This window comes from Myotis yumanensis, unplaced genomic scaffold, assembly GCF_028538775.1.
Source record: "Myotis yumanensis isolate MYYU_CA2020_CCGP unplaced genomic scaffold, mMyoYum1.0.hap1 SCAF_10, whole genome shotgun sequence".
NCBI classification, from domain to species: Eukaryota; Metazoa; Chordata; class Mammalia; order Chiroptera; family Vespertilionidae; genus Myotis; species Myotis yumanensis.
This window is the reverse complement of record NW_027223761.1, coordinates 5287763-5311627: the sequence shown is the minus strand read 5'-3', so window position 1 is coordinate 5311627 and position 23865 is coordinate 5287763. Positions and strand designations below refer to the sequence as shown.

General features: G+C 57.5%; 1 protein-coding gene across 2 annotated transcripts; it reads right to left on the bottom strand.

Annotated features, from left to right (window-relative positions):
* Positions 1-550: 550 nt before the first annotated feature.
* FRMD8 (FERM domain containing 8) lies at positions 551-22197 on the bottom strand. Of its 2 annotated transcripts, none has more exons than XM_070427489.1 (11): positions 22077-22197; positions 21703-21787; positions 19428-19595; positions 15346-15447; positions 15020-15078; positions 14739-14905; positions 13646-13870; positions 12221-12344; positions 11299-11442; positions 3726-3930; positions 551-2223 (listed from the first exon to the last, which is right to left on the bottom strand). In XM_070427489.1, exons 2-11 carry the CDS (start codon positions 21785-21787, stop codon positions 2105-2107), a joined length of 1398 nt encoding a protein of 465 aa, XP_070283590.1. In that variant the 5' UTR covers positions 22077-22197; the 3' UTR covers positions 551-2104. The 2 variants fall into 2 exon arrangements, with proteins under 2 accessions (XP_070283590.1, XP_070283591.1); XM_070427490.1 differs by having other exon boundaries at positions 19428-19592.
* Positions 22198-23865: the final 1668 nt, after the last annotated feature.

Below are 23865 nucleotides of genomic sequence, written 5' to 3'. Positions count from 1 at the left end.
GCTCACCCACAGGAACAACGCCCAGGTTATCCTGCTGCGCAGCTTCCTGTGGGATCCACAGCGCTGCAGAGGGCCGGCCTGACGCCGTCCTTGCCCAACAGGATCTGTGGGAAACAAACTGCCCCTGCCCTGGCCCTGGCCCTGGGGAGCCCTCAGGGAGGGCTGAGAATCGCCCACACCTCCTGGGTTCTCTGCCATCTCCCGAGACCCTGCCCTGGGCCCCACCCCCAGGTGTGAGGAGGCACCTGGTGACAGGTGGCTCAGGGTCACAGGACAGGGACACGGGCCCAGCAGCCTCTGTCACTCCTTGTTCCCCTGCCTCCCCGCAGAGCTCCTGCCTTGGTTCCCACCATGAACCCCCAAACCTCTCTTGGTTCTTCTTACTGACCAACCACCAAGATTGGAAAACTGCACTCTGGCTGCTCCGTGGTGCAGCAGGGAGCGCGAGGGCTGCATCCCTGGCGCACAGTCAATAAAAAGCCAACACGCTGCGATCAGCTCCCAGGCTGTAATCGCACACTCGCATCACTCATATCATAAACTCCAAAGCTGCTGGAAACGGATTTTATTATTAATAAGTCACATGGTACAAAACAATCAGAATATTCAAAGGACATTTAGTAAAAGGCTTTGTCCAAAGGACAGGCAGAAAAGGTTAAGACACAATGGATGCTTAGAAAACAGGAGAAAGACAGGAGTAAAAACAAGTAATTTGTGTACACACACACCCGTCACACCCACATGCCCCCTGGGCCCATCAGATAAGAATTCACTTGGCATCAAAACAGTGTGTGGGACTAGAGGACCAGAGGGCTGGGAGCCAGAGGGCGGGCAGCCGGGGAGGTGAGTGACTCCAGGCTGGGGCACCTATTCATTATGACAAATAAGGAAGTCCCTGCTGCCCGAGGCAAGCCCACCTCACACACCTGGAGTGTCGAACGTCATCAAGAGAGGAGGTGGCTCTGGCATCTGGAGACAGGCGGTTGGCATTTCCTCGCCCACGTCCCTCCAGGAAGGGGAGACAACGCGAGCCCTGTGCTGGCTGAGCAGGCGCCTCTTCCCTGCGCAAAGTCCCAGGAAGCTGAGCCAGGCCCCCCACAGAGGAGCCCAGGGCCGGGGAGGAGCTCCTGGGCCGGCCATGCCCAGCGCCACATTCACCTTGGCCATTTGTTCCCAAGAAAGAGACCGGCTGCTGGGGTGGGACTTCCCGCATGGCCGGCCCCCAGGGCCAGGCCCGATGGTCACCTCTGAGGGCGGGCCGGGCCCTGAGGGTGTGGGGTTCTCTTGAGTTGCCCCAGAGTTTACAGGCTTCAAGGAACCAAAGCAGACGAGTAAAAACAAAAACAAACCTGAAGCCCCGGGGGATTGGGAGCTTCTCCGAGTGGGGCGTGGGCGTGGGCGTGGGGGTCTGTGGGCCTGCTGGTCCCGGACAGCCCCTGCAGCAGTGACATCACCAGAGCTAGCAAAGAGGCACTTTCCTGCTGGTCAGTGTCTCCTGCCCACAAGAGAGGCCTGAGTGAAGGGCACAGGGTGCCCCTGCTGAGCTGGGCCCTGCCCGCTCCCTCGTTCCATCCAGCCAGGGAGGGCATGAGTGCGGGCCTCTCCTTCCGTTCTGCCACCTGCCATGGTTCAGCTCTGGAGGCCCCGGCCACCCCAACAGGGACGGCCCGGCCCACCTGGCAGCAGGCGTGGAATGCCGGCCGATGAAATGCGGGGATGTGGTCACCAAAGTCCAGGGAATAGATCAAAGACACACACTGGACCTGCAGGTCCCAAGCCCTATTCCTCGACCTCCTGCCATGGGAGCCGCCAGTGGGGGCTTCAGAGCAGGGGACGCTGTCCATCTTGAGAGGGGCACACAGGCGAGTCCTTGGGTGAAAGGGGGAGACTGGGGCTGATCAGATGGTCCTGAGATGGCAGCGGGGCCCACAGTGCAGAAGGGCAGGCTGGAGAGGGACCGTGTGGGATCCCTGAGCCAGCTGGGCACAGCCCAGGCACCACCCCAAGCACAGAAGTCCCTGCTCCATGCGTCGAGGTAGCCTTCTTCCCAACTCAAGGGCCACCCCTGGCCCTGCCCTCCTCCTGCCGGCACTGGCACCACGCCTCAGCTCTGCTCCGGGCGCTCGCTGGGCTGCACCACGGTGTAGCTCCCCTGGCCCAGGGAGAGCTGCCGGCTGAAGAAGGACGTGGTGCGCTTCGGTTTCACCGGCTTGATCTGCTCGCCTGTCGGGGAGTGAGGACTGCACTGAGGAGAGGGCTTCCGGAGGAGGGCGCAGCCCCCAGGAAGCCTGGTTTGGGCTGAGCTCCCCTCTTCACATCTGCCAACTTTCTGGCCTCACTCCCCCACCCCCACTCTTCCACCTGACGGGATGGGTGGGTGGACCTGTCACCAGCCCCCAATCAGAGGCAAATCAGTGTTTGAGTTGATGCGGGGCCAGCCGTGGTACCTGAGGAGCTTTTGCTAAAACCTATTCAAGAACAGACTGAAGAAACCTAGCACCTGCAACCTGCAGGGCGGCTGAAGGTGAGCCTCCACGAGGCAAAAGAACTCTTACAAGTTCACAATTTCAAGCAGGTGGCCAAGGTCAACACCAACAGCCATAAGTCATGTTGCTACGGAACCTGTGATAGGATGCGGTAGAAATGCGGTTGAAATGGCATTCCACCTCTGTGATCTTCCTCCCCCTAAGCCGTAAGCCCAGTCTAATCCTGAGAAAAACATCAAACTCCAGTGAAGGGGATCCTACAATGTCCCTGACCAGCCCCCCACAGCTGCCAAGGTCATTAAAAGGAGTCAGAAACGGTCACAGCCAAGAGGAGCCTAATACACATGATGACTGAATGCAGTGTGGGGTCCAGATGGTTCATGAACTAAAAAAGTCATGAGGCTACACTAAGGACTTCAGTTAATAATACAATCAGCCCAAGCTGGTTTGGCTCAGTGGGTAGAGCATCGGCCTGCAGACTGGACTGAGAGGTCCGGGTTCAATTCCAGTCAAGGGCACATGCCTGGGTCGCAGGCTTGAACCCCGGTGTGGGGTGTGCAGGAGGCAGCCAATCAATGATTCTCTCTCATCATTGATGTTTCTATCTCTCTCCCCCTCTCCCTGCCTCTCTGAAATCAATAAAAACAAACTACAATATCAATATTGGTTCATTAATTACAATATATATGCCATGTTAATGGAAGATGTTAATTTTTAAAAATCAAGCAAAAAAAAAAAGGAAAACAGGCAACATAAGTGAACAGTAATTCATAAAGAAAACAGAAATGATCCAGCACATAAAAATGGTCCCACTTCACTAGAATTCAAACAGCAACCCACACACATCTCTCCCTGGACAATAACACTCACCACCTCCCAGACGTGAAAGACTAGAAACTCCCCGTGCCCGCGCGCCAGGAGTGGGTGCAGAGACGACGACCTCATCGTGAGTGGCAATGCAGACTTCACCAGTCCTTCCACAGTGTCCTGTCCGCTGCAGACACTGGGAGTTTCTAGTCTTCACGCCTGGACAGTCCTGTGTGAACACGTCTGTGGACGCAGCAGTGAGAAGGGGCAGAGCAGGACTCTGACCACCAGGACCCCAGAGGCCTCTGTTCGGATCACAGAGCTCACAGGTGACGCTCACACCCAGCCCTTCTCTCAGCCAGAGGCTCCTGGCGCCCCCTCCCCGCGAGCTCCCCGGGGCCTGCATACTTGTACCATGAAGAGGTCACTCACCCTCCTCCACATAGTCGATGGTGGAGAGGTGCTGGATCCGGCTGCACACCACGCTGCCCTGTCTGTGTAGCTGGGGGCGCTGAGTGGGAGGTGGCAAGGAGCCGGGGGTGGAGGAGGGGCCGGAGGCGCTCTCCTGGGGGGCAGCGGGCTCTGAGGCCTGGCTCAGCTCGATGCAATACTCGATGAGGCTGCTCATCAGTTCAGCCTGGGGAGGGGAGAGGCCAGCGTGAGGACTGGTGGGGAGCCAGGGCCAGGCCCAGCCTTTCAGCCCCTGCAGAGCGAGAGGAGCCAGATGGCTGTCCCTGCCCCTCTCTAGTGGGGGAGGCACATGAGGAAGCAAATACCATTCACACAAGAAAGCAAGTGGGGGCAGGAGCTCTGTGGACCTGCAGGCAGGGCAGGCGTCCCACCTGAGGTGATGTTAGGGGTCTGTCCTGGGGCATGAGTAGGGGCCCTAGGTCTGGAAGGTGGGAGGGAAAGAGAACATTCTACTTCGGAGGCACAGGTCGGGAAGGCAGAAGCCGCAGCGGTCAAGGCAGGGCAGGGAAAGAAGCCCACTGCTATGGAGAGGATGAGATGTGGAGGGGAGGATGGGGCCAGGCAGGCCTTTGGGCTGAAGGAACTGCATGTGTTGGCCGGGAAAAGCCTGCAGGCCCATGAGGGGAGGAAGGCGGCAGTGAGGTCACAGGGGAGGGGTGGGTGGCTCCCTCTGAGCACATTCTTCCAAAGTGAAGCCTTCTCAACAAATGTGAAACAACACATCCTATACAATAAAAGCCTAATATGCAAATCGACCAAATGGTGGAAGGACTGATCGGTGGGGGGCAGGGCTGGCGAGCAGGCAGCGCCAGGCCAGCCAAGATGGGTGCCAGTGGGCAGAGGGAAGGGATGGCGATGGGGGGGGGGGGGGCAGCAATGACCCCGGCGGCAACCAGCAGTGGCGTAGGGGCGATTGGGGGGAGGGGCCAGCTGCTCATCCCCCGATTGCCCTGCCAGTCGCCTCCTGCAGAGGGAGGTCACTGGCGGTGGCAGCAGCAGGGTAATGAGGGGTGGGGCCAGCCGCTCACCAGCTGGTGCCATCCCCTGATCGCCCAGCGGTTGCCTCCTGCAGAGGGAGGCCACTGGTGATGGCGGTGATTGGCCCGCTGGTCACCTCTCACAGAGGGAGGCCAGACTGCGGCTTAGGCCACGTCCCCTGGGGAGCTGTCAGTGGGACATCCCCGAGGGCTCCCAGATTGCAAGAGAGCGCAGGCCGGGCTGAGGGACCCCCCCACCCCCCCGCCGCCAAGTGCATGAATTTTCATGCACCAGGCCTCTAGTCTACATATATAAAAGGCCAATATGCTAAGTGTCCCTCCAACCGTCCGACGGGTTGCACACTATGATGCACACTGACTACCAGGGGGCAGACGCTCAATGCAGGAGCTGCCTTGACATGCACTGGCCATTTACAAAGAAACAGCACTGTGGACCTGGCGCTGACAAAGCTACACTCAGCTTCCACCACCACTCTGGAGTGACAGCCCACCAAATTGCAGCCAACACTGCCGAGAATCCATGGTGCAAAATGTGGCCCACAGCCCAGCCCAGCCCAGAAACGGTCACTGTGGGCACCGGGTAATGATGTCACGTAGCAATGCCCGGCTTCCTCTCCCTAGCAACTAGCCTCATTGGAGTCTCTTTAACCCAGGAACACAACTTGTTTTATAGCCAGGTGCAAACATTTTACACTTTAACCAAATGCCTGTAAAGCGTTTTCCGTGCCTCATCTCATTTGATCCTCACAGAAGTCCTGGAGTAGGTAGATAGGAGACTCGGTAGAATCCTAGTTTCTTTTCATTAGCCAGAAAACAGAGATTTAGAAAGTTTAGAAACTGGACCCGACTGAAAAGAAGTAAGAACTGATGGACCTTGAAAATGACTTCAGGTTTTCTCACTGTGCAGAATATAGTCAAACACGGCTGCAGTTACATATTTTACCCTTTGTTCTCCCAGCGTGATCTACAATAATAATCTGCTTCGTGTTGATATTTACTGCTGTGTTGCTGACAATTACCTGAAAGAGAAGTTGGGGTGCTTCACTGGACTGGAAAAAGTTTAGCTACATCAGAAAGCAGGTCTAATTAAGCAAGTTTATTCTATATCTATAAAAGGCTAAGTTGACTCATCCATGCGCAATACATATAAAGCTCTCACTAGCGCCAATGGCACACGTGTGTTTCGATCTGTCATTGTTGATCGTGAATTTGGTTGACACTTCTATTATAGAGAAAGGGCAAGCAGCGATACTAAAACATTTCTTCTAATTAACTGCCTTTCAATGTGCACGAATCCATGCACCAGGCCACTAGTGTTGATATCAAAGGAAAAGTGCTCAAATGTCGGTAAGCACAGTCTGGGCATAAGGCAGGGATGTCAGGGGGCTGACAGATCCACAGACAGAAAGCTGTCAGTGGGGGGTGTCCCTGTCAGGCAACACGTTTACTGGTGGCCCACCTTGTGCCAGGCACTGCTGTAGGCAGTGAGATACAGCAGGGACTCCCAAGAAGAGAACCTACTGTGGGGAGCAGGGTGGACCCCTGGTGACAGATGTGGTCCGAACCTGCCTACCCACAGTGCAGCCTGAGCCTCTCAGAGCAATGCCACCCACCCTGGGCCCAAACCCTGCACGGTCCAGAAGGAAGAGCCAACGTCCTGTTCTCCAGACCTGCCTCCTTTCCCCACCAAGTGAGTGGACAGTGGGCTGGGCAGGCGGGACAGAGGGCCCTGAGCTGCAGCACAATGGAAAGCCCTCCAAGTTCCTCTAGCACAGTGTGAGGCTCCTGAGCTCAGGGTGACAGCCATTACAACAGCCACATTCAACACAATTTACTATCCATTCACGATAAAACGCAGCAAGCCAGGAACAGAGGGCACTTCCTGTTCATCTATGAAACACCCACAGCTAACACCACACGTATGAGAGCCGGACTGAACGCTCTTAAGATGAGGAGCAACTCAGGATGTCTGCTTGCAGGGACTCAACTCTACTGGGGGCCCGAGTGACTGCCATCAGGCCAGACAAGAGGCCTGCAGATTGGGAAGTCAGACACCCCTGTCCCTACTCACAGACGACAAAACTGTCAACAGAGAAAATCTACAAAAAGCTACTAGAACTAGTGAGTGAGTTTAACAAGCTTGTAGGACATAGGACGTGTGGGTAACAGAAGCAACTGCATTTCTATATACCACAATGAACATCTAGAAATTGAAGTTATTGAAGTTTAAAACACACCACCTACTATACAGTTTCAAAAAGCTGCATAGCACCAGAAAGAAAAAAGAGAAAAAGAAATAGGGATAAATCTAATAGAAGACGTACAAGATTTATGTGCCAAAAACTATATTAGTGGAAGAAATCAAAGACCAATAAGTGGAGACAATACAAATAAATGACCTGGATGACTTAAAAACATCTCTGCAAAAGACACTGTTAGGAAAACGAAAAGTCAAGACACAGACTGAAAGAACACTCTCGCAAAACCCACATCTGATAAGGAACTGGTATGCAGACTATGTAACAAGCTCACTACTCAGTAAGAAAACAAATAACTCAATAAACAAAGGACAAATCATTTCAATAGACACTCCATCAAAATAGATGTATGGCCCTAGCTGGTTTGGCTCAGTGGATAGAGCGTCGGCCTGCGGACTGAAGGGTCCCAGGTTCGATTCCAGTCAAGGGCATGTACCTGGGTTGCGGGCACATCCCCAGTAGGGGGTGTGCAGGAGGCAGCTGAATCGATGTTTCTAACTCTGTATCCCTCTCCCTCTCCCTTCCTCTCTATAAAAAATCAATATAATATATTTTAAAAAAAAGAGAGACGTATGGATAGCAAATAAATACATGAAAAGATGATCACATCATTAGTCGTTAGGAAAATGCAAAGTAAAACCACAATGCATCTCTCTCACATTGATGTTTCTCTCTGTCTCTCTCCCTCCCTTCCACTCTCTCTAAAAATCAATGGAAAAATATCCCTAGTTAGGATTCACAAAACACACACACACACACACACACAAACCCCCACATAAATGACACATCACTATTACAAAGTAATGAGAACGGCAAACAAGCAAATGAAAGTGACAGTACTAAGTGCTGAGCAAGGACGCAAGTGTCTGGAACCCTCAGACACTGGTGGAAACGCAAACCAGGACAGTCACTTAGGAAACAGTCTGATAGTGTCTAGTAAAGCCAATCACGTTTATCATATAACCCAGCAGGCCACCCCCACGTGTTTACACAAGAGAAATGAAGGCATAAGACCCCACAAAAGACTGTGCACAAATGTTCACAGCACCTTTATTCACAAAACCCCAAACTAGAAACAACCCAAGCATCCTCCCACGGGTGAAGAGCTCACCTGCAGTACATCCACACAGTACTCATCAACAACACAACGGAACGCAATGGGGATGAATCTCACAGCATGAAGCGGAGGGCGAGGCCAGGCTCGGAAGGCTGCATACAGTGTGGATACCGTAGGGCTGTACCACAATTTATTTTCATCAATTCACAGGTGATGGACATTAGTGTTGTTTCCAATTCTTTGGTTATTATAAACGAAGCTGCTCTGAACACTACAAGTCTTTCTGTGAAACATCTTCGTTTCTCTTGGGTAAATGTGTTGGCACTGTATGATAAACGTATTTATAGGACATTCTGGAGAAAGGAAAACTCTAGGGATAGCTAAGGGGAGGTGTCAAATAGCAGAAGAAGAGATAACTCTGCAATCAGAAGAGGAATGTACAAAACCATTTTAAAAAGGCAACTCCAAAGGAAAACTGGTGAAAGACTTCAACGAAGAGTCTATCCAGATGATGAATGAAGACATAAAAGGTGCTGAACATCCTCACTGGGGGGTGATGGGGAATGCCAACTAAAACCATAAAGAGCTTTGGGGGTGACAGAAATAATGCCAATAAAAAACGGGCAAAAGATGTGAGTGGCTGGTGCAGCTCAGTTGGTTTGCGTGTCATCCCACACACCGAAAGGTGGCAGGTTCAATTCCTGGTCAGGGCACATACCCAGGTTTCTGGTTCAATCCACAGTTGGGGCTTGTGCAGGAGGCAACCAATCAATGTCTGTCTGTCTCTCTCTCTCTCAAAAAAAAAAAAAAAAAAAAAATATATATATATATATATACACACACACATATATATACACACACACACAGGCATTTCACCTCTAGGAAGATAAACAGCAAATAAGCTGCTCCATAGCTTGTCTGTGGTGGTGGTAGTTGTCAAAACTCACTCTTAAAATGGATGCATTTTACTGTAAATTATGCCTCAATGAAGTTGAATAAAAAAACAAAAGAAAATAATTATAAGGAGATACCACTACTCACCCACCAGAGAGGCTAAAATGAAAACAAAAAGGCTGATAGCCTCGGCCCATATGGCTCAGTCAGTTGGGTGCTGCCCTGTGCACTGAAAGGTGGCTAGTTCAATTCCTGGGCAGGGCATATACCCGGGTCATGGTTCGATCCCCGGTTAAGGCGTGTGCAGGAGACAGCTGATCAATGTTTAGCTCTCACATCAATATCCCCCCCCCCTCTCTAAAATCAGTAACAATTTAAAACAAACCCCCGCAGACTGATACACTAGGGTTGGAGCGGGTTTATCAAGCTCTCATCTGCCCCGCGTGCAGACTGGTGCCTCCGCTTTGGAAACTGGCAGTGTCCACAGAAGCTGAGCACGGCCCACTGGGACGCAGCCACTGCACGCCCGTGGGCCCAGACAGGCAGCACTGCCTGCAACGGTCCCGAACCAGAAACCAGTGCCCATCAGCTACAGAATGAGGAGTCAGGGTGAGCTCACAGACTCAATGCTGAGCGAGACACCAGCCACAGGAACACCCTGGGGGAACCCATTGCTAGAAGGTTCGAAGACAGAATGACTCTGGCACGATACAAGGCACAACTGGGGGGTGTTTCTTCAGTGGGGGGAAGGGCTGGAAGGGTGCTTGAGGGGTCTCCTAGGGTCCTGGCTCTACTTCCTAATCTGAAAGGTGGCACCTGATTTGTTTTGGGAAAATTTATTGAGTTATACACTTTGGATCTGGGTACTTTTCGGTATGTATATTATAATTCAATACAACATTTACTTAAAAAAGAGGTCTAAAGTAGTAATGTAAAAATTACGGTCATCAGCATAAAGATGGGGTAGCAGAGTGGTCAACGCCGTGAGAGGGAAGAGCTCCTGGACATAAGCAGGGAGAGATGTCCCTGGAGAGGCCCCGGAAAGGAGGGCCAGCAGGGGACAGGAAAGGCCAGAGGTCGGGGAGCCGCAGCAGGGGACAGGAGAGGGATCTCCAGGAGCACAGAGTTAAGGAAGACAGACACCTGTGCACCACCCAGGCAAGGCAGAGTCTGCTGGGCTTAGAGCAGGGGGAGGACAGAGTGCAGAGGGAGGGCAGGGAGCAGGAGGAGGACAGGGAGCAGGGGGAGGACAGAGTGCAGAGGGAGGGCAGGGAGCAGGAGGAGGACAGGGAGCAGGGGGAGGGCAGGGAGCAGGGGGAAGACAGAGTGCAGGGGGAGGGCAGGGAGCAGGGGGAGGACAGGGAGCAGGGGGAGGACAGAGTGCAGGGGGAGGGCAGGGAGCAGGGGGAGGGCAGAGAGCAGGGGGAGGGCAGGGAGCAGGGGGAGGGCAGGGAGCAGGGGGAGGACAGGGAGCAGGGGGAGGGCAGAGAGCAGGGGGAGGGCAGGGTGCAGGGGGAGGGCAGGGAGCAAGGGGAGGACAGAGAGCAGGGGGAGGGCAGGGAGCAGGGGGAGGGCAGGGAGCAGGGGGAGGACAGGGAGCAGGGGGAGGGCAGAGAGCAGGGGGAGGGCAGGGTGCAGGGGGAGGGCAGGGAGCAAGGGGAGGACAGGGAGCAGGGGGGAGGGCAGAGAGCAGGGGGAGGGCAGGAAGCAGGGGGAGGGCAGGGTGCAGGTTGGGTGCAAAGGGTTGAGGGACGGGAAGGGAGACTCAGAGTGGAAAGCCTGCAGGTCTAGGGGCCCCAGGCAGGGCAGGAGGCTGTGGGATGTGTGCTTTCAGAGACAGTCCCTGGGCGCTGTTACCTGCAGAGGGGCTGAGAGGACAGGTGAGAGGAACACCATCCTGACTGGCCCTGTGGGAGGGGCAGCTCTCCATGAGGAGGGGAGGGGGCGGGCTGGGGGTGAGGTGGGAAGACCTGGTGCTGAATGAACTGGACAGTAAATGAAGGTGGAACAGGTGCAGGGGGCCCTGACCTTTCTGTGTCTGCCCCTCGTCTCAGAGCAGCCAACCCTCAGGGGCCTCAAGGACAGAGGGAGCTGGCGGGGGTGGTCGCACAACACTAGGAAGCCCTCAACACACAGCCGCCACCGGTGTGTGTGACACTCCAGACCAGGCCCAGCTAACTCGAGAGGGTGGCTGCAGCCGGCAGAAGCCAGCGCCCGTCCCCTGGACCTCGGCGGCCCTCTCAGCTCCCTGCCAGCCTGGAGCCTCTATAGGCTGGGACCCTTGAGCCCAGCCTCCCCGGCCCCCCCCAGGGCAGGCCGCCCACTACCTGCTTGGAGTAGATCTTGAGCAGCTTGTTGACGGGTGTGCCCTCGTTGCTGCCATCGAACTCCAGCCACAGGACGGACTCCTCCTCCTCGGGGGACGTGTGGTCCCAGGACAGCTCCTGGAAGCGCAGGCCCAGCAGGACGTGCTGGTCCGCGGGAGAGGCAGAGCTTGGACCAGAGGTCTGGGCAGAGGTCGGCTCCCTGCCCCACCTGGCTCGGTGCCACCAGAAGGGGACTCCTGGCTGTTTAACACTATGGCCGAGTCTGAATTCGTGAGTTTCTCCAGGGAGAGGGGTCCCTGCTTCCGTCAGACCCTGGAAGGGGCGGGGTCCAGGGAGGATGACACCCTAACCACAGTGCGTCTCACCAGTGGGTCAAGCCCAGCAGGGGAGTCACGTGGGGGAAGAGCCAAGGGGGGAGGGGAGACCCAGGAGTTGGCCGAACTGTTCTGCTGGCTGCGGAGGGGCTCCTGTGCAGGTGCCGAGAAGCTGCCCACAGGGCGGCTGCCAACACCCCCTTCTCCACAGGCAGCCAATGCAGGTGAGAAGCAGGACTCGGACCGCCCAGGAGGGCTCCTGGTCGTGGGCATTTCTGGAAAACCAGCAGCTGGTCGCCCGCCATTGGAGAACAGAACAGCCAGGCCTGACAGAGTCCCTCCAGTCAGAGGCCTCGTCCCAGCTGCAGCCTCCCTGCCTGGGCAGCCACGGCCCCGCACACCGGGCTGACCCAGAGCAGACCCAGAAAAGCCCGCAGGACGACAGTGAAGCCCAGGGACCTCCAAGGGAGGGAGGGTCCTCTCGGACAGGCCGTCCACCCTGCCCAGGGCCAACCACAGGCCCGGGGAAACCTGGAGGCCTGGTAAGGACCCCACTCCCCTCCTCGCCACTGAGACCCCAGGTCCTGCCGCAGGGGAACCGGAGGTACCTTCTCCCTGTTGTCGATGACATGCACACCCTCCAGACTGATGGCCACAGTCACCGGCTTCCGTCCGCCCCGGTGCAAAAAGCTCTGCGCGGGCTTGTCGACCTCGCCGTGGAAGAAGGCACACCTGGGGGAGGGGAGCTGGGGTCAGCCTGCCCCTCCAGCACCAAGCAGGTGGCTCAGCGTGTGGTTCCTCTGCCAGCGAGTGCTCTGGCCAGGCCCTTCGGGTGACTGAAGGCTAAAGGGAAACACGCCCCAGGGGAGGAAGAAGGCTTGGAGGTGGTGGCATCGGAGCTGGTGTGCAGGACGGGAGGGCATGAGCAGGCAGGAGGTGGAGCTGAGTGGCACACACAAGGGGCACCACAGGCAGAGGGCAGAGCGTGAATCCAGGTGTGGACAGAGCAGGTGATGTTAAGGGAGCCGCCAGGAGCCCGAGGACTAGGGCTGAGGCTGCTGGAGGTGGCCGGGCCGGGTCAGGGCTGGGAGAGCCCCTGCCCCTTCAGCAGCAGAGAGGGGTCAAGGCTGCACCTGCTTGGGGCCCACGAGGGGCAGGAACTGCCCAGGGAAGCAGCTTCGGGGCTTGACCCGGAGAAGGGGAAAGGGTGAGTGGCCTTGGGATGCCACCCACTGAGCGGCCAGCCTCTCCCTCCTGCCCGCGTGTCCTCGCCGCGCCTGTGGCTGCCCTGGCCCTCCCCCCTTGCCCTTGGAGAAGCCAGAGTCCTAGGCAGTCCCACCTCTGTGACTGCCGGCACTGGCGCTGTGGGCGGGACTGAAGACAAGCGCTCACCACCTGCAGTTACTGAGCGCAGCCTCCATCGGCCCTGCAGTCTCACGCCTGGGAGACTTCACAGGCTTGGCCGAGGGCTGGGAAACTGAAGCAACCAAAAGAGGGGCTACTCGCCACCCTCATCTCAAGTTTTCACTCTACCGGGCCACCCTATCAGCACACACTTCCTGCCACCGAATTAAAAACCTTCTGTCCCCACCGCACGCACACGCTGCTCATTCCACAGCCCGGCTCCTTGGGAAAGCTGGTTACACTCACTGCCTCCAAGCTTTTCTCACTCTCCCCACCCGCTGCCTCCTCCACGGTGCTGGGGCCAAGGACAACTGTCAGCCACACAGGACATGTCGAACTTGACCTTGAAGCAGCAGCATGGAATGCTGGTCCTTGACACCGCCCTTTGCTTGGCTTGTAGAGACCCTCCCGCCTTGCTGGCTGGGTCCTCTTTCCGTCCACACTCACCTCCTTGACCGTCCCCTGGGGTCCCTGATTTCAAACACCATCCACGTGCTGATGACTCCCCAGTTACTACCAAACTCTAGACCCAGAAACCAAAGCGCCCACTCGGAACAGCCACCTGGGTATCCAGCGAGCGTCTCGGGACAGAGGAGACCCAGGGCCGTGGCTGCCGGGACGATGCTCACCCGTAGTAGGGAAGCTCGTGGCACTTGGTGAGGTAGGCCTGGTAGTGGGTCCTCAGCGACGCCTCGCACTCGCTGTCGCTGCTGACGGCTTCCTTCACCTTGCGGTAGGCGCTGAGCAGGCCCTGCTCGCTGGTCCCAGCCCTGGCCCCACGGCCCCGGAGGGCAGCGAAGAGCCCGTGGCCTCGCTTACACAGGTGGGCAGGGAGGAAGGAGTCCAGCCTCTCCCTGTGGAGGAAGGAAGATGAGGCCCAGCATGAGGCTCCGTGGCTGACGTGCTCATGGAGGGGAGGGCAGACACGAACTGCCAAGGGATCCCACTGCTGCCATCTCAACAGCACACCTGATGGGTGAGAGGCCTGAAGGAAAAGTCGGGAGAAGAAGAGAAGAGCCCAAACCAGGCCCGCCCCAGAACCAGGCTGTGGCTGGAGGGTTCCACACAATGTCTGGGTCGTGAGTAAGGAAGATTTGGATTCCTGAACTAGTGGAACTTTCACAACCAAAAATGGTACAAGTGACCCAGAGCTACCAATGTTTTCTTCTGCCAGAGAGGGATGTAAGGAAACACCAACCTACAATCCATGGGTGCAGGTGTGTGAAAGAAAGGGCACTTTCACCTACTCACAGCGGAGGAAGGAATCTGGGCGTGACTGTCCCTCCCACCCCGGCAGCCCAGTGACTCCAGGGCTGCACATGGTGGCTCTGCATTGGCCACCGCTGGCCTCGGTGTCAGTGCTGAGCGCCCTCACCAAGCCTCAGCTCCCCACCTGTAACCTAAGGACGCTGGTGTCTACACCCACGGAAGGGCACTGGCATGTGTCAAACCAACATCCCTGCAGCTGTCGTTTCTGACGAAGAGGGGAGGGTCCCTGCTGGGGCTTCCGGAGGACCACAGCCCAGCCATGGGGAAGGGAGGGGGGGAGAGGCCCAGCCGCAGGGCGGCGTGAGGAGGGGTCACCCAGTCATTGTCAGGGCCAGCCCTCGGGCTGAGGCCTCCTGACGCCAGGACCCTGCAAGACCTAAGACCAACTGTAAGCGGGATTCTGGGGCAACCCTCCCACCCTGCAACCCGGCCTCAGGCCACGCTGGCCTTCACCTCAAGGTGCAGGCCATGGGCTGGCCAGGCTGGAAGGGCCCGAGCTGCACGCGGCACACCAGGGCACCCAGGGCCTCGCAGTCCTCCACGTCGCAGGGGTACCGTGCCGCCAGCACGTTGCCCTTGGCCTCCTCATAGAGCAGCCGCAGGACCTCCTCGTCGTGGATCTGTGTGGCAGGGAGGGGCTGCTCAGCTAGGTCAGGGCACCCGTGTCCAGGGATCTAGGGACAAGGGGAGGCCAAACACAGGGCACCAGACCTGCCTGGGGTTCGCGGCCTCACCTGGAGCTCCCGCCGCTTTGGGAAAAACACGTTCCTTCGGAACTGCAGGGAAGGCTCGTCTGGGGGGGAGAGGCTGGGGTCACTGCTCAGCCCTCTCCCGACTGGCCAGTCCCTGACCCCCAGGCTCACCAGCCACGACTGAGGAAGCCTGAGGGCTGTGCAGAGCGGGGGTGTGGCTGATCTCGACAAGCTCGCTGACCTCCCAGCCCCTTCTCTCCTGGGCTCCCTCAGGTCCCCAGGCTCCACTGCCAGGAGAGGCTGAGGGGCCTGGGAGCCAGTGCTTCAACCCAGGTGGCCCTGAGGCGGGGCCGCAGGAGCACGCTCACCTGTGGCCACATCATCGTCCGGGGCGTCGGTGAAGCGCAGCAGCAGTTCTGGCCACTGGCGGCCCAGCTTGTAGGGCTGGTGCTTGGGCTTCAGCTGCACCTCTGCAGGCGAGAGGGAAGCGACCGTGCAGCCTCTGCCAGGGCGGCGGAGGAACAGCGAGTGCACGGCCCGAGGCACACGCAAGCACACTAGCCCAACTGCCACCCGCCCCTCCGCAACATGATGGAGTCATGGTCAATGTCAACAGAGCAGGAACGAAAAGTCCAGAACCATTTAGGGGTACACTCTGTGATGCCCCATCCTCACTGCATCCAGAGAGGAAATGAGGCTCAGAGCAGTTAGGTTGCTTGTTCAAAGTCATACAGCAGAGGCAGCCCTTGACTGTCCTCTACCGCTGCCAGGGTAGGCCGAGCCGAGGCTGCGCAGAGGGCAGGTGTGGGTGGCACTGCCATGAGGAAGCAGAGCCCGAAGCTGGTAACTGAGAATCCAGGGGCTGCCCTCCCCTGGCCCTGGCAGAGCCTGGTCCCCCAGCCCCCACCTCCAGCCTCTCCCCGGGGAGCTCCAGCTGACCTTCCGACCTGCACACTCCTGGCCTCCGTGCCCACGATGCCAAGGCCGCCCAGCTCCCCTCACCCCCTTCTCTCGCTCCCTCTCCCACTCAGGCCTCTGTCAATCACGAACATTCCCAGCTCATTTGAGGCCTCTGCCCTTGCTGTTCCTCTTGCCTCATGCCCTTCCCCCAGGTCCTCACATGACTGGTTGGCTTGGGTCTCAGTTCAAGTGCCACCTCCCTGGGCCCTCAACTAAGGCAGTCCCTCCGTCACCGATCACACCAACTGCACCCCACCTGGTTGACTTTACAGTGGTTAGCGCTATCTGACAGCACCTCACTGTCGGTGCCCCACGAGCCTGAGTGCCATGAGGGCAGGAGCGCCCCTGTCCGGGTCACTGCCGTATCCCTGGCCCACATGGGCCCTCACCACACTGGCCCCTCAACCCCACTGTCAGCCGGCCCAGGACTCAACAGCTCAGCCCAGGAATGACAACGCAGTTTCATCTGTACACGCAGCCCACAGCCTGGGAGAAGTCTGACGGAGGATGACTGCCAGGGGGAGGGAGGATGGCAATATGCACTCATCAACCAGCTACCCTGCCTCCTGACCCTTATCTTCCTCCTCCGCCCCTCCCACCAGAGGGCCGGGCACCTTGTAATGCCAGCCTGTTGACAGGGTCCTTGTCTCTGTTCCCTGGACTTCCATCTGGATCCTCATCGTAACGCAAAACAGTAGCCACAGCCTCGAAAGTGGCCTCCCTCCCTGCCTACAGCCTCTTCTACCCAACCCCTACACTTAGCTTCTTTTTTATAACTGCCACTTTAATTTTTTAAAATTGATTTTTAGAGAGGGAGAGGACGGGAGAGGGAGAGAGAGAAACATCAATCGCCTGCCCCTGCAAGCCCCCATGGGGATTGAGCCGGCAACCTGGCGTGTGCCGTGACCTCTTGGTTCACAGGTCGACGCTCAACCACTGAGCCACACTGGCCAGGCTGCACTCAGCTTCTTGACATCCCTTTCTTCTCCCAGATTTCTCTGATCCAGATTTCCTGGTGCTCCAAGGCCCTCGTTTCCAACCTAGATCCTTGGCTACACCCCTGTCCCCCTCCCCAGGGGAACACGCCACGTGCAGCAGCACCCCTCCCTCCAGGAAGGGCTCCCTCAACCCACGTGCTCGGCCGGACCCTCCAAGCACTCTCTCAATCTGGACTCACTGAAGCCCAGAGGGACAGGGCCTGCCCAAGGCCATCAGAGTTAGTGGCTGAACCAGAACAGAGCTCTGCCCACTGAGCCTCCTGCTCCACATTTTTATTTATTTATTTAAGTATATTTTTATTGATTTCATAGAGGAAGGGAGAAGGAAGAGATAGAAACATCAATGATGAGAGAGAATCACTGATCAACTGCTTCCTGCACTCCCCCTACTGGGGATCGAGCCCACAACCAGGGCATGTGGCCTTGACCAAAACTGAACCTGGGACCCTTCAGTCCACAGGCCGAGGCTCTATCCACTGAGCCAAACTGGCTAGGACCCCACACTTTAGACTGCAGGTTCCCTGGGAGCAGGGACACCTCCGGTCCTGCTCCCACTGCAATCCCAGCATCTAGACGGCTGCCCAGAACGAGGGGTGGGCTCTGCACTCACTTGTGAGACGAATGAGGTAATGACTAGCTGCGAGCCCGGACACACTGGAGGAGTGGGCCTGAGGCAGGTGCTTCCTTCTGCCTATGGCCCAGCCCGACCAGCCTTCAACTCCCAGCCCCAGCAGCTCAGAGAACTTCCATTCTCAGAACAGGACTCTGCTGACCCCAGGGTCCGACACATTTCCAGATGGGGCCTTTCTGCTGGAAACTGTCACCCAGACAGACACACGGTCCCTGGAGCCCTGTTCCATGTAGAGTGACAATGGCACTGAGAAGGCCAAACCCTGCCAAACATCCAGCTCACAGGAAGAGCAGCTTTGGCAGACGGCGCCCCCCCCGCCTCACAGCCTTGGGCACCCGTGAGTGCTCACCCGCTCTGGGGTGGGGGTGGGGGTGGGGCAAAGGTTCTGAGGGCTGAGTCAAAACTCAAGTGGCCTTTCAGTCCCCCTCAGCCCAGCGAGGGAACAAAGTGGGCACTGACTTCGTGCGGTGGCCTCCAGCCACCCTCCTCCTGCGAGGCAGGTCCCCAGGGCGACCAGGCCGCAGGGCCACACAGGCGGTCCATTCACGTCCATGAGGGGGAGCAGGAATGTGATGAGGGAGGGGGCAGAGGAAGTGGGAGGAGGGAACAAGCCGTGTCCGGCTGTAGGGACAGGAGCCCGAGGCAGGGCCGGCCATGGGAACCACCACCCCCAGCTTTTCAAAAACACAAGCCCAGGGGCCCACAGTCCTGCCCAGGAGCATGGAGGGCGAAGGAGGGGCAGCTGAGCTGGGTGGGAGCAGCCGGAGGAGACTGGTCAGCAGGAAGAGGGTGGGCGAGAGCAGCAGCTGGGCAGGAAGCTCCAACTGCTGGGTGGGGTGGGGGGGGGTGCGGCGGGGGAGGACAGGCACCCACTTTCCCACCAGGCTAGCTGACCCCTGCCAGGGGAGAGGCACAAACCCCAACCACTAGGGACCCCAGGGATCAGTCACCCCCTTCTTTTTTTACTTTATTGATTAAGGTATTACATATATGTCCCCCCACCAACCCCCACCAGTCACCCCCTTCTTGTCCCTATTCCTCTATAAGGAAAGCGAAAGTTTAAGCTCAGAAAACATGCCTGGCCCTGGCTCCAGTTGGGGTGCTTCCTTCCCCCGGCCCTCCCCCTGTCCAAGCCAGGAGGCTGGAGGCCCTATTCAGAGGCCCCAGGGAACCCCCAGCCCCCCCCCCGCCCCCAGGCCTGAGGGTCTGGAGAGCCACTGCCCTCAATACCGCGCCATCCCAGCCTTGGGAATCTCAGCCTGAAAGGGCAGGACACTGGTGGTCACAGGCCAGAAACCGAAGTCAGTTCCCACTCATCCTGCCTTCCCCACCCTCAGGGAGTCTCATCGTCAGCGGTGGCAGCTGCCCGGGCTGGTACCACCCTCCTCCCTGCCCTCAAGAGCAGATGCAGCTCAAAGAGGTCAGCTGTGGGCCACCCAGGCTTCTGTTCTGACCTTGGTCCTACCTCTCGCTGGTCCCACCACCCCAAACCTCAATCTGGGCCATGAGGATAAGGTGAAACTCTGCTCATGAAATGCCAGCTCAGGTGGCGGCACAGACCATGTGCTCGGGGCATGCAGACCACTTCCCTCCCTGTCTCCTAGCCCTACTCCTCCTGCCCCAAGCTCCAGACTGCTGAGGCTGCGAGCAGCTCGGCCTCTCCTCTGCCACCAGCAGAAAGGAGGCGGGGGCAGAGGAGCCAGGCATCCTCTCAGGGCTCTGGGCCCTCAAAAGGGTGGACAGACAGCTCCAGGACCCACACAAGCCCCACCTTTCCCTGATGAACAGTGGCCACAGGTTCTGGGCGCTGATCAGCAACCTTCCAACCTTCCCGCCTGGGCTTCTCATTGTCAAGCCTTACCCAGCAGAGGGGACACCAGCCAGAGCGCGAAGATCTCCAGGGCCACGTCCGGGAGCTGCAGGACCTCACGGATGGCGCGGTGCAGCTCGTGGGCACTGAGGGACGGCAGGTTCTCCACTGCCAGGGGCACCACAGTGTCATCCGCCAGATACACCAGCACGTCAGCTGCTGCAATGGAAGCCAGGCAGGGCCCGCTGGGCCAGTGCTCAGGCACAGGCATGTCCCACTGGGGCTGGAGCCCCCACTCTACACCCTTGGGTGACCTAGGCTACACTCCAGAGGCAGTCTCCAAAGGACCCTGTGAAGAATTCTGTTAGGACTTACTCAACTCAAGATGCTCAAACCACCCAGAAACCCAGCAACTCTGCCCCAGGGACTGGTCCCTAACCCCCGAAGGTTCAAATTAGGGCTGGCCACACACTCCCCTGGTAGCCCCAAGGGCTGTTCTGTGCTTCCTCATGAAGGAGAACATCGGTGGGGATGGAGGCAGATGGGCTTAATCCATCAGATTTACAGCAGTTGGTGTATCAGGTTGGGAGGGGGCATGCTGGGGACCCACTATTATCCTAGGGCAGCGGTTCTCAACCTTGGCTGCACATTAGAATCACCTGGGAATCTTTTTAAAATCTTGATTTCTGGGCCTCATTCTAATGTGCAGCCAAGGTTGAGAACCACTGTCCTAGGGCAAGTTGTCGTCTCTCTCTGGCCCAGGCTAAGATGGGGACTGAGGATTCAAGGCCAGTCCAGGGCAAAGCAAGATCCAGGGCTCAGCTCCCTTTGAACTCTTCAAGCCTCAGAACGCAATACCATGGCTTTCAGGATAGGCCAGGGGAAGAAGTTGAGCCTTCCCTGTGACAGCCTCTGGGATTCCTATTTGGAACCCAGAGCCACAGGGAGACCCTTGGAAGAGCAGCCAGATGCAAACCCCCATCCCTGGAACCGCAGCTGCCCTGAAGGAGCACTGAGCGTGGAGGCCAGTATATTCCGGTTCCAGTCCTCGGCCGGCTCCTGGCTAGCTGGTTGACATCGGCAGGTCAGTGTGAGTTCGGCTGCCTCACCCGTAAAGCTGGGCTAAGACCCCTCCCTCAAAGAGTGGAGGTGAAGCCTGTGAAAGGCGAGGGTGTAGTTTATCATTAATACAAGGGAAGGTGCTTTTTAGATCCCCAGTCTGTTCCCCAAGAGCTACTTTCTCTTTTAAAAAAATGTATTTTTATTGATTTCAGAGAGGAAGTGAGAGGGAAAGATGGAAACATCGATGATGAGAATCACAGATCCGCTGCCTTCTGCACGCCCCCTACTGGGGATCAAGCCCGAAACCCAGGCATGTGCCCTGACCAGGAATCGGAACTGTGACCTCCTGGTTCATAGGTCAATGGTCAACCACCGAGCTACGCTGGAGGCCGCAGGTACTTTCTTGGGAAATCATAAAATAATCTCCAGGAGGCTGAGATTCAGACGCACGTTTCAGGCAGGGAAAACCAAGGCACAGAAGGCTCTGGTACCTGTGACACAACCTCTCCAGGGCCGTTTCCTTCCTATAAGATGAAAATAATGACCCCTGCTTTCAAAAGGGTGTTTGTGTGAAAGAAATCCAACAAAGAAAGTGAGTGTGTCACTTTTCATTCATAAGACTTGAATTTCACAGCTACGTGTGACAAGCTCAGTTTACAAAGGAGGAAAGGGAGATTCCAGAAGCGTACGAGGAGTACAGGTTAGAGTGGCAGCCTGATACACCACGGTTGTGGGTTTGATTCCAGTAAGGGCACATACAATGAATGCATCAATAAGTGGAACAACAAATCTATGTCTCTCTCTCTCTCTAAAATCAATTTAAAAAAAAGTTTTAAAAGGAGTATCCAGCCCTAGCTGGTTTGGCTCAGTGACTGGAACGTTGGCCTGTCGGCTGCTGGACTGAAGGGTCCCGGGTTCGATTCCAGTCAAGGGCACATGCCCAGGTTGTGGGCTCACCCACGATGGGAGCCGTGCAGGAGGCAGCTGATCAATGATTCTCATCACTGATGTTTCTATCTCTCTCGCTCCCCCTTCCTCTCTGAATCAGTAAAAATATATATTAAAAAAAAAAAGAGTACCCAACTTGTAGCCTAGTAACAGTACCCAGGACCTCGCATAAACGTGGGTCACTTTTCCACACCTCAACGTATTTTATTTATTGATTAGCACAGATTCTCTTTAATGGAGCAGATGAGGAGCCAGGCCACCCCTCCGGGCTGGGGCCCTAGAAGGGGACAGCGGGGAGATGGGGACAGGAACCCACCTCGGGCTCCCACGGAGGACACACTGCTTCGATGGGACCGCTCGGCGGGGCCGGGCTGCCCGGCAGTGCCGTCTGTCCCGTCCATCTGCGGAGGGAAAGAGAAAGAGCAGTCACTGGGGGTCCGGGGCTGGGGGCTCTCGCTGAGGAAGGAAGGGGTCCCGGGCGGATCTGCGACAGCGAACAACGGCGGCTGGAGGCGCTGTGCGCAGAGGAGAGGGGTGCGGACGCGGGTCCTCAGCCAACGCCAGGTCGGGGCTGGTGGGAGGGGTCAGGCCCTGGCGGTCAGCAGCGGGTGGAAGCCCGGCTCGCCCGCAGCCCAGGCAGGGAGGGCACCGCGCGACCTCGGGGCGGGGCGGGCGTCGCCGCGCTCTCACCTCGCAGGGACGCAGTGCCAGCCGCCTCCGCCCCGGCCGCTGCCTGGACTCCGACCCCCAGCTCCGCTTCGGCTCGGCCGCCCGCCAGGACTCCGACTCCCCGCCTCGGGCTCCAGCTCCGGGGCTGCGACGCGGAAGCGCGGGCAGAGGAAGCGCCGCGCTGCAAGCCCCGCCCCCCGGCCCGCGGGAGCCAATGGGAGCCCGGGGCCGCCACGCACGCGCCCTGCCCGGTGCCCGTGCGTCCACTGCCGCCCGCGGTCCTGCGCATGCGCAGGCCTGGCACGCCTGGGTCACACCCTGGGGTGGCCGCGCTGCGAACCCTATGACCAAGGGCGAGTGGCCCCCACACCGATGGCCTCTAACAACGTGTGGGAGGTCCCAGGCAATCGGGGATCTGGGCGTAGTGACTTTGGGCCTGTTCCCCTCCTGGGACGCGGCGGGTTCACACGGTGCTGGGTGCTGGGTGCTGGGTGCAGGTGACCCAGGCAGCCGCCTGTGCTGCAGCACCGTGAGGGGTGACGGGCCCTTCGCTGTGGTCAGGAGACTGCGCCCCTGTCCTGACTCCGCCTGGACAAGCCCCTTCGCCTCCGGGCCTGTTTCCTCGTCTGTGAAAGGGGGATGCCCTCCGAGGACCAGGCCGGGCACCTGCGCGCCTGCTGCCTTAGACACCGGCTCAGAGACCGCGAGGCCTTCCCGAGGCCGGGAGAGGCGCTGGGGCTGGAAGAGCAGGTGTGAGACCGCCTGTCCCCAGGGCCACGTCGCCAACATGCCCTGGCAACGCCAGCTTGTGCGCCTGAGGGGTGGATCTCAGGGAAAAAAAACAGGTCCATGGGGCGCCTTCCTGAACCAGAGTAACAAGAGGTTGTTGCAAGTGACCACAGTGACCGTGGTGATCAGCAGAACCAAGAGGGGTTTGCAGAGGGCGGAGGAGTGGCTCACCAGGCCCTGCTTCCCTGGCATCAGGGGCAGCCCCAGCTCCTAGCTCGGGCCTCGTTGCCTCGGTATTTGAAACAGCTCTTAGCCGGCTCTCAGGACCCACTCGAGCCCATTGCAATGCCCTCCTTTGCAGAAGGACCCGAGGACTCGGAGACGCTCAGATGTGAGCTGGAGAAGAGGGCGCAGTGGGAAGTGTTAAAATTTTTTAAAATATATTTTTATTGATTTTAGAGAGAGAGGGAAGGGAAAGGGAGAGAGAGAGAAACATCAATGTGAAATAGAAACACGTTTAAAACTATGTAAGATGACAAGATTGCCTTAAAAATTATAAAATGCCACAAGCAGGAAGGGAACAGTCCTCAATTCCTGGGCATCCCCTGTGCATAGGCCCCCTTCCACTCCCCATGGCCCTGGGAGTGGAAATCAGAGTAATAGTAGCTGCCGTCTGTGGAGCATATAGGATATGCCAGACGCGGCCTAAGTGCTTTAATCCTTAGAACACACTGAGTATATATCTCCATTTTATGATGATAAAACAGAATCAAAAAGATTAAGTAACAAGCTCAGGCCTGGTGCAGTTATGGTGGTGAGAAAGCTGAAACCCAGGCCGGTAAGGAGGAGCAGAGATCCCCCTTTTTTTTTTTTTTATTGATTTCAGAGAGGAAGGGAGAGGGAGAGAGAGAAACATCAATGATGAGAGAGAATCATTGATCGGCTGCCTCCTGCACGCCCCCTACTGGGGATCAAGCCCTCACCTGGGCATGTGTCCTTGACTGGAATTGAACCTGGGACCCTTCAGTCCCCAGGCCAATGCTCTATTCACCAAGCCAAACTGGCTAGGGCTTTTGGGGAG

What these genes read in the sequence shown, in the direction of transcription:
- FRMD8 (XM_070427489.1), bottom strand. Translation starts at nt 21,787, where the DNA reads ATGGACGGGACAGACGGCACTGCCGGGCAGCCCGGCCCCGCCGAGCGG. An exon ending in GCTGGTGTCCCCTCTGCTGG is followed by an intron (nt 15,448 to 19,427) that starts GTAAGGCTTGAC and finishes TCTCGCCTGCAG; the next exon opens with AGGTGCAGCTGAAGCCCAAG. An exon ending in CATCGACTATGTGGAGGAGG is followed by an intron (nt 2,224 to 3,725) that starts GTGAGTGACCTC and finishes ACTCCCCGACAG; the next exon opens with GCGAGCAGATCAAGCCGGTG.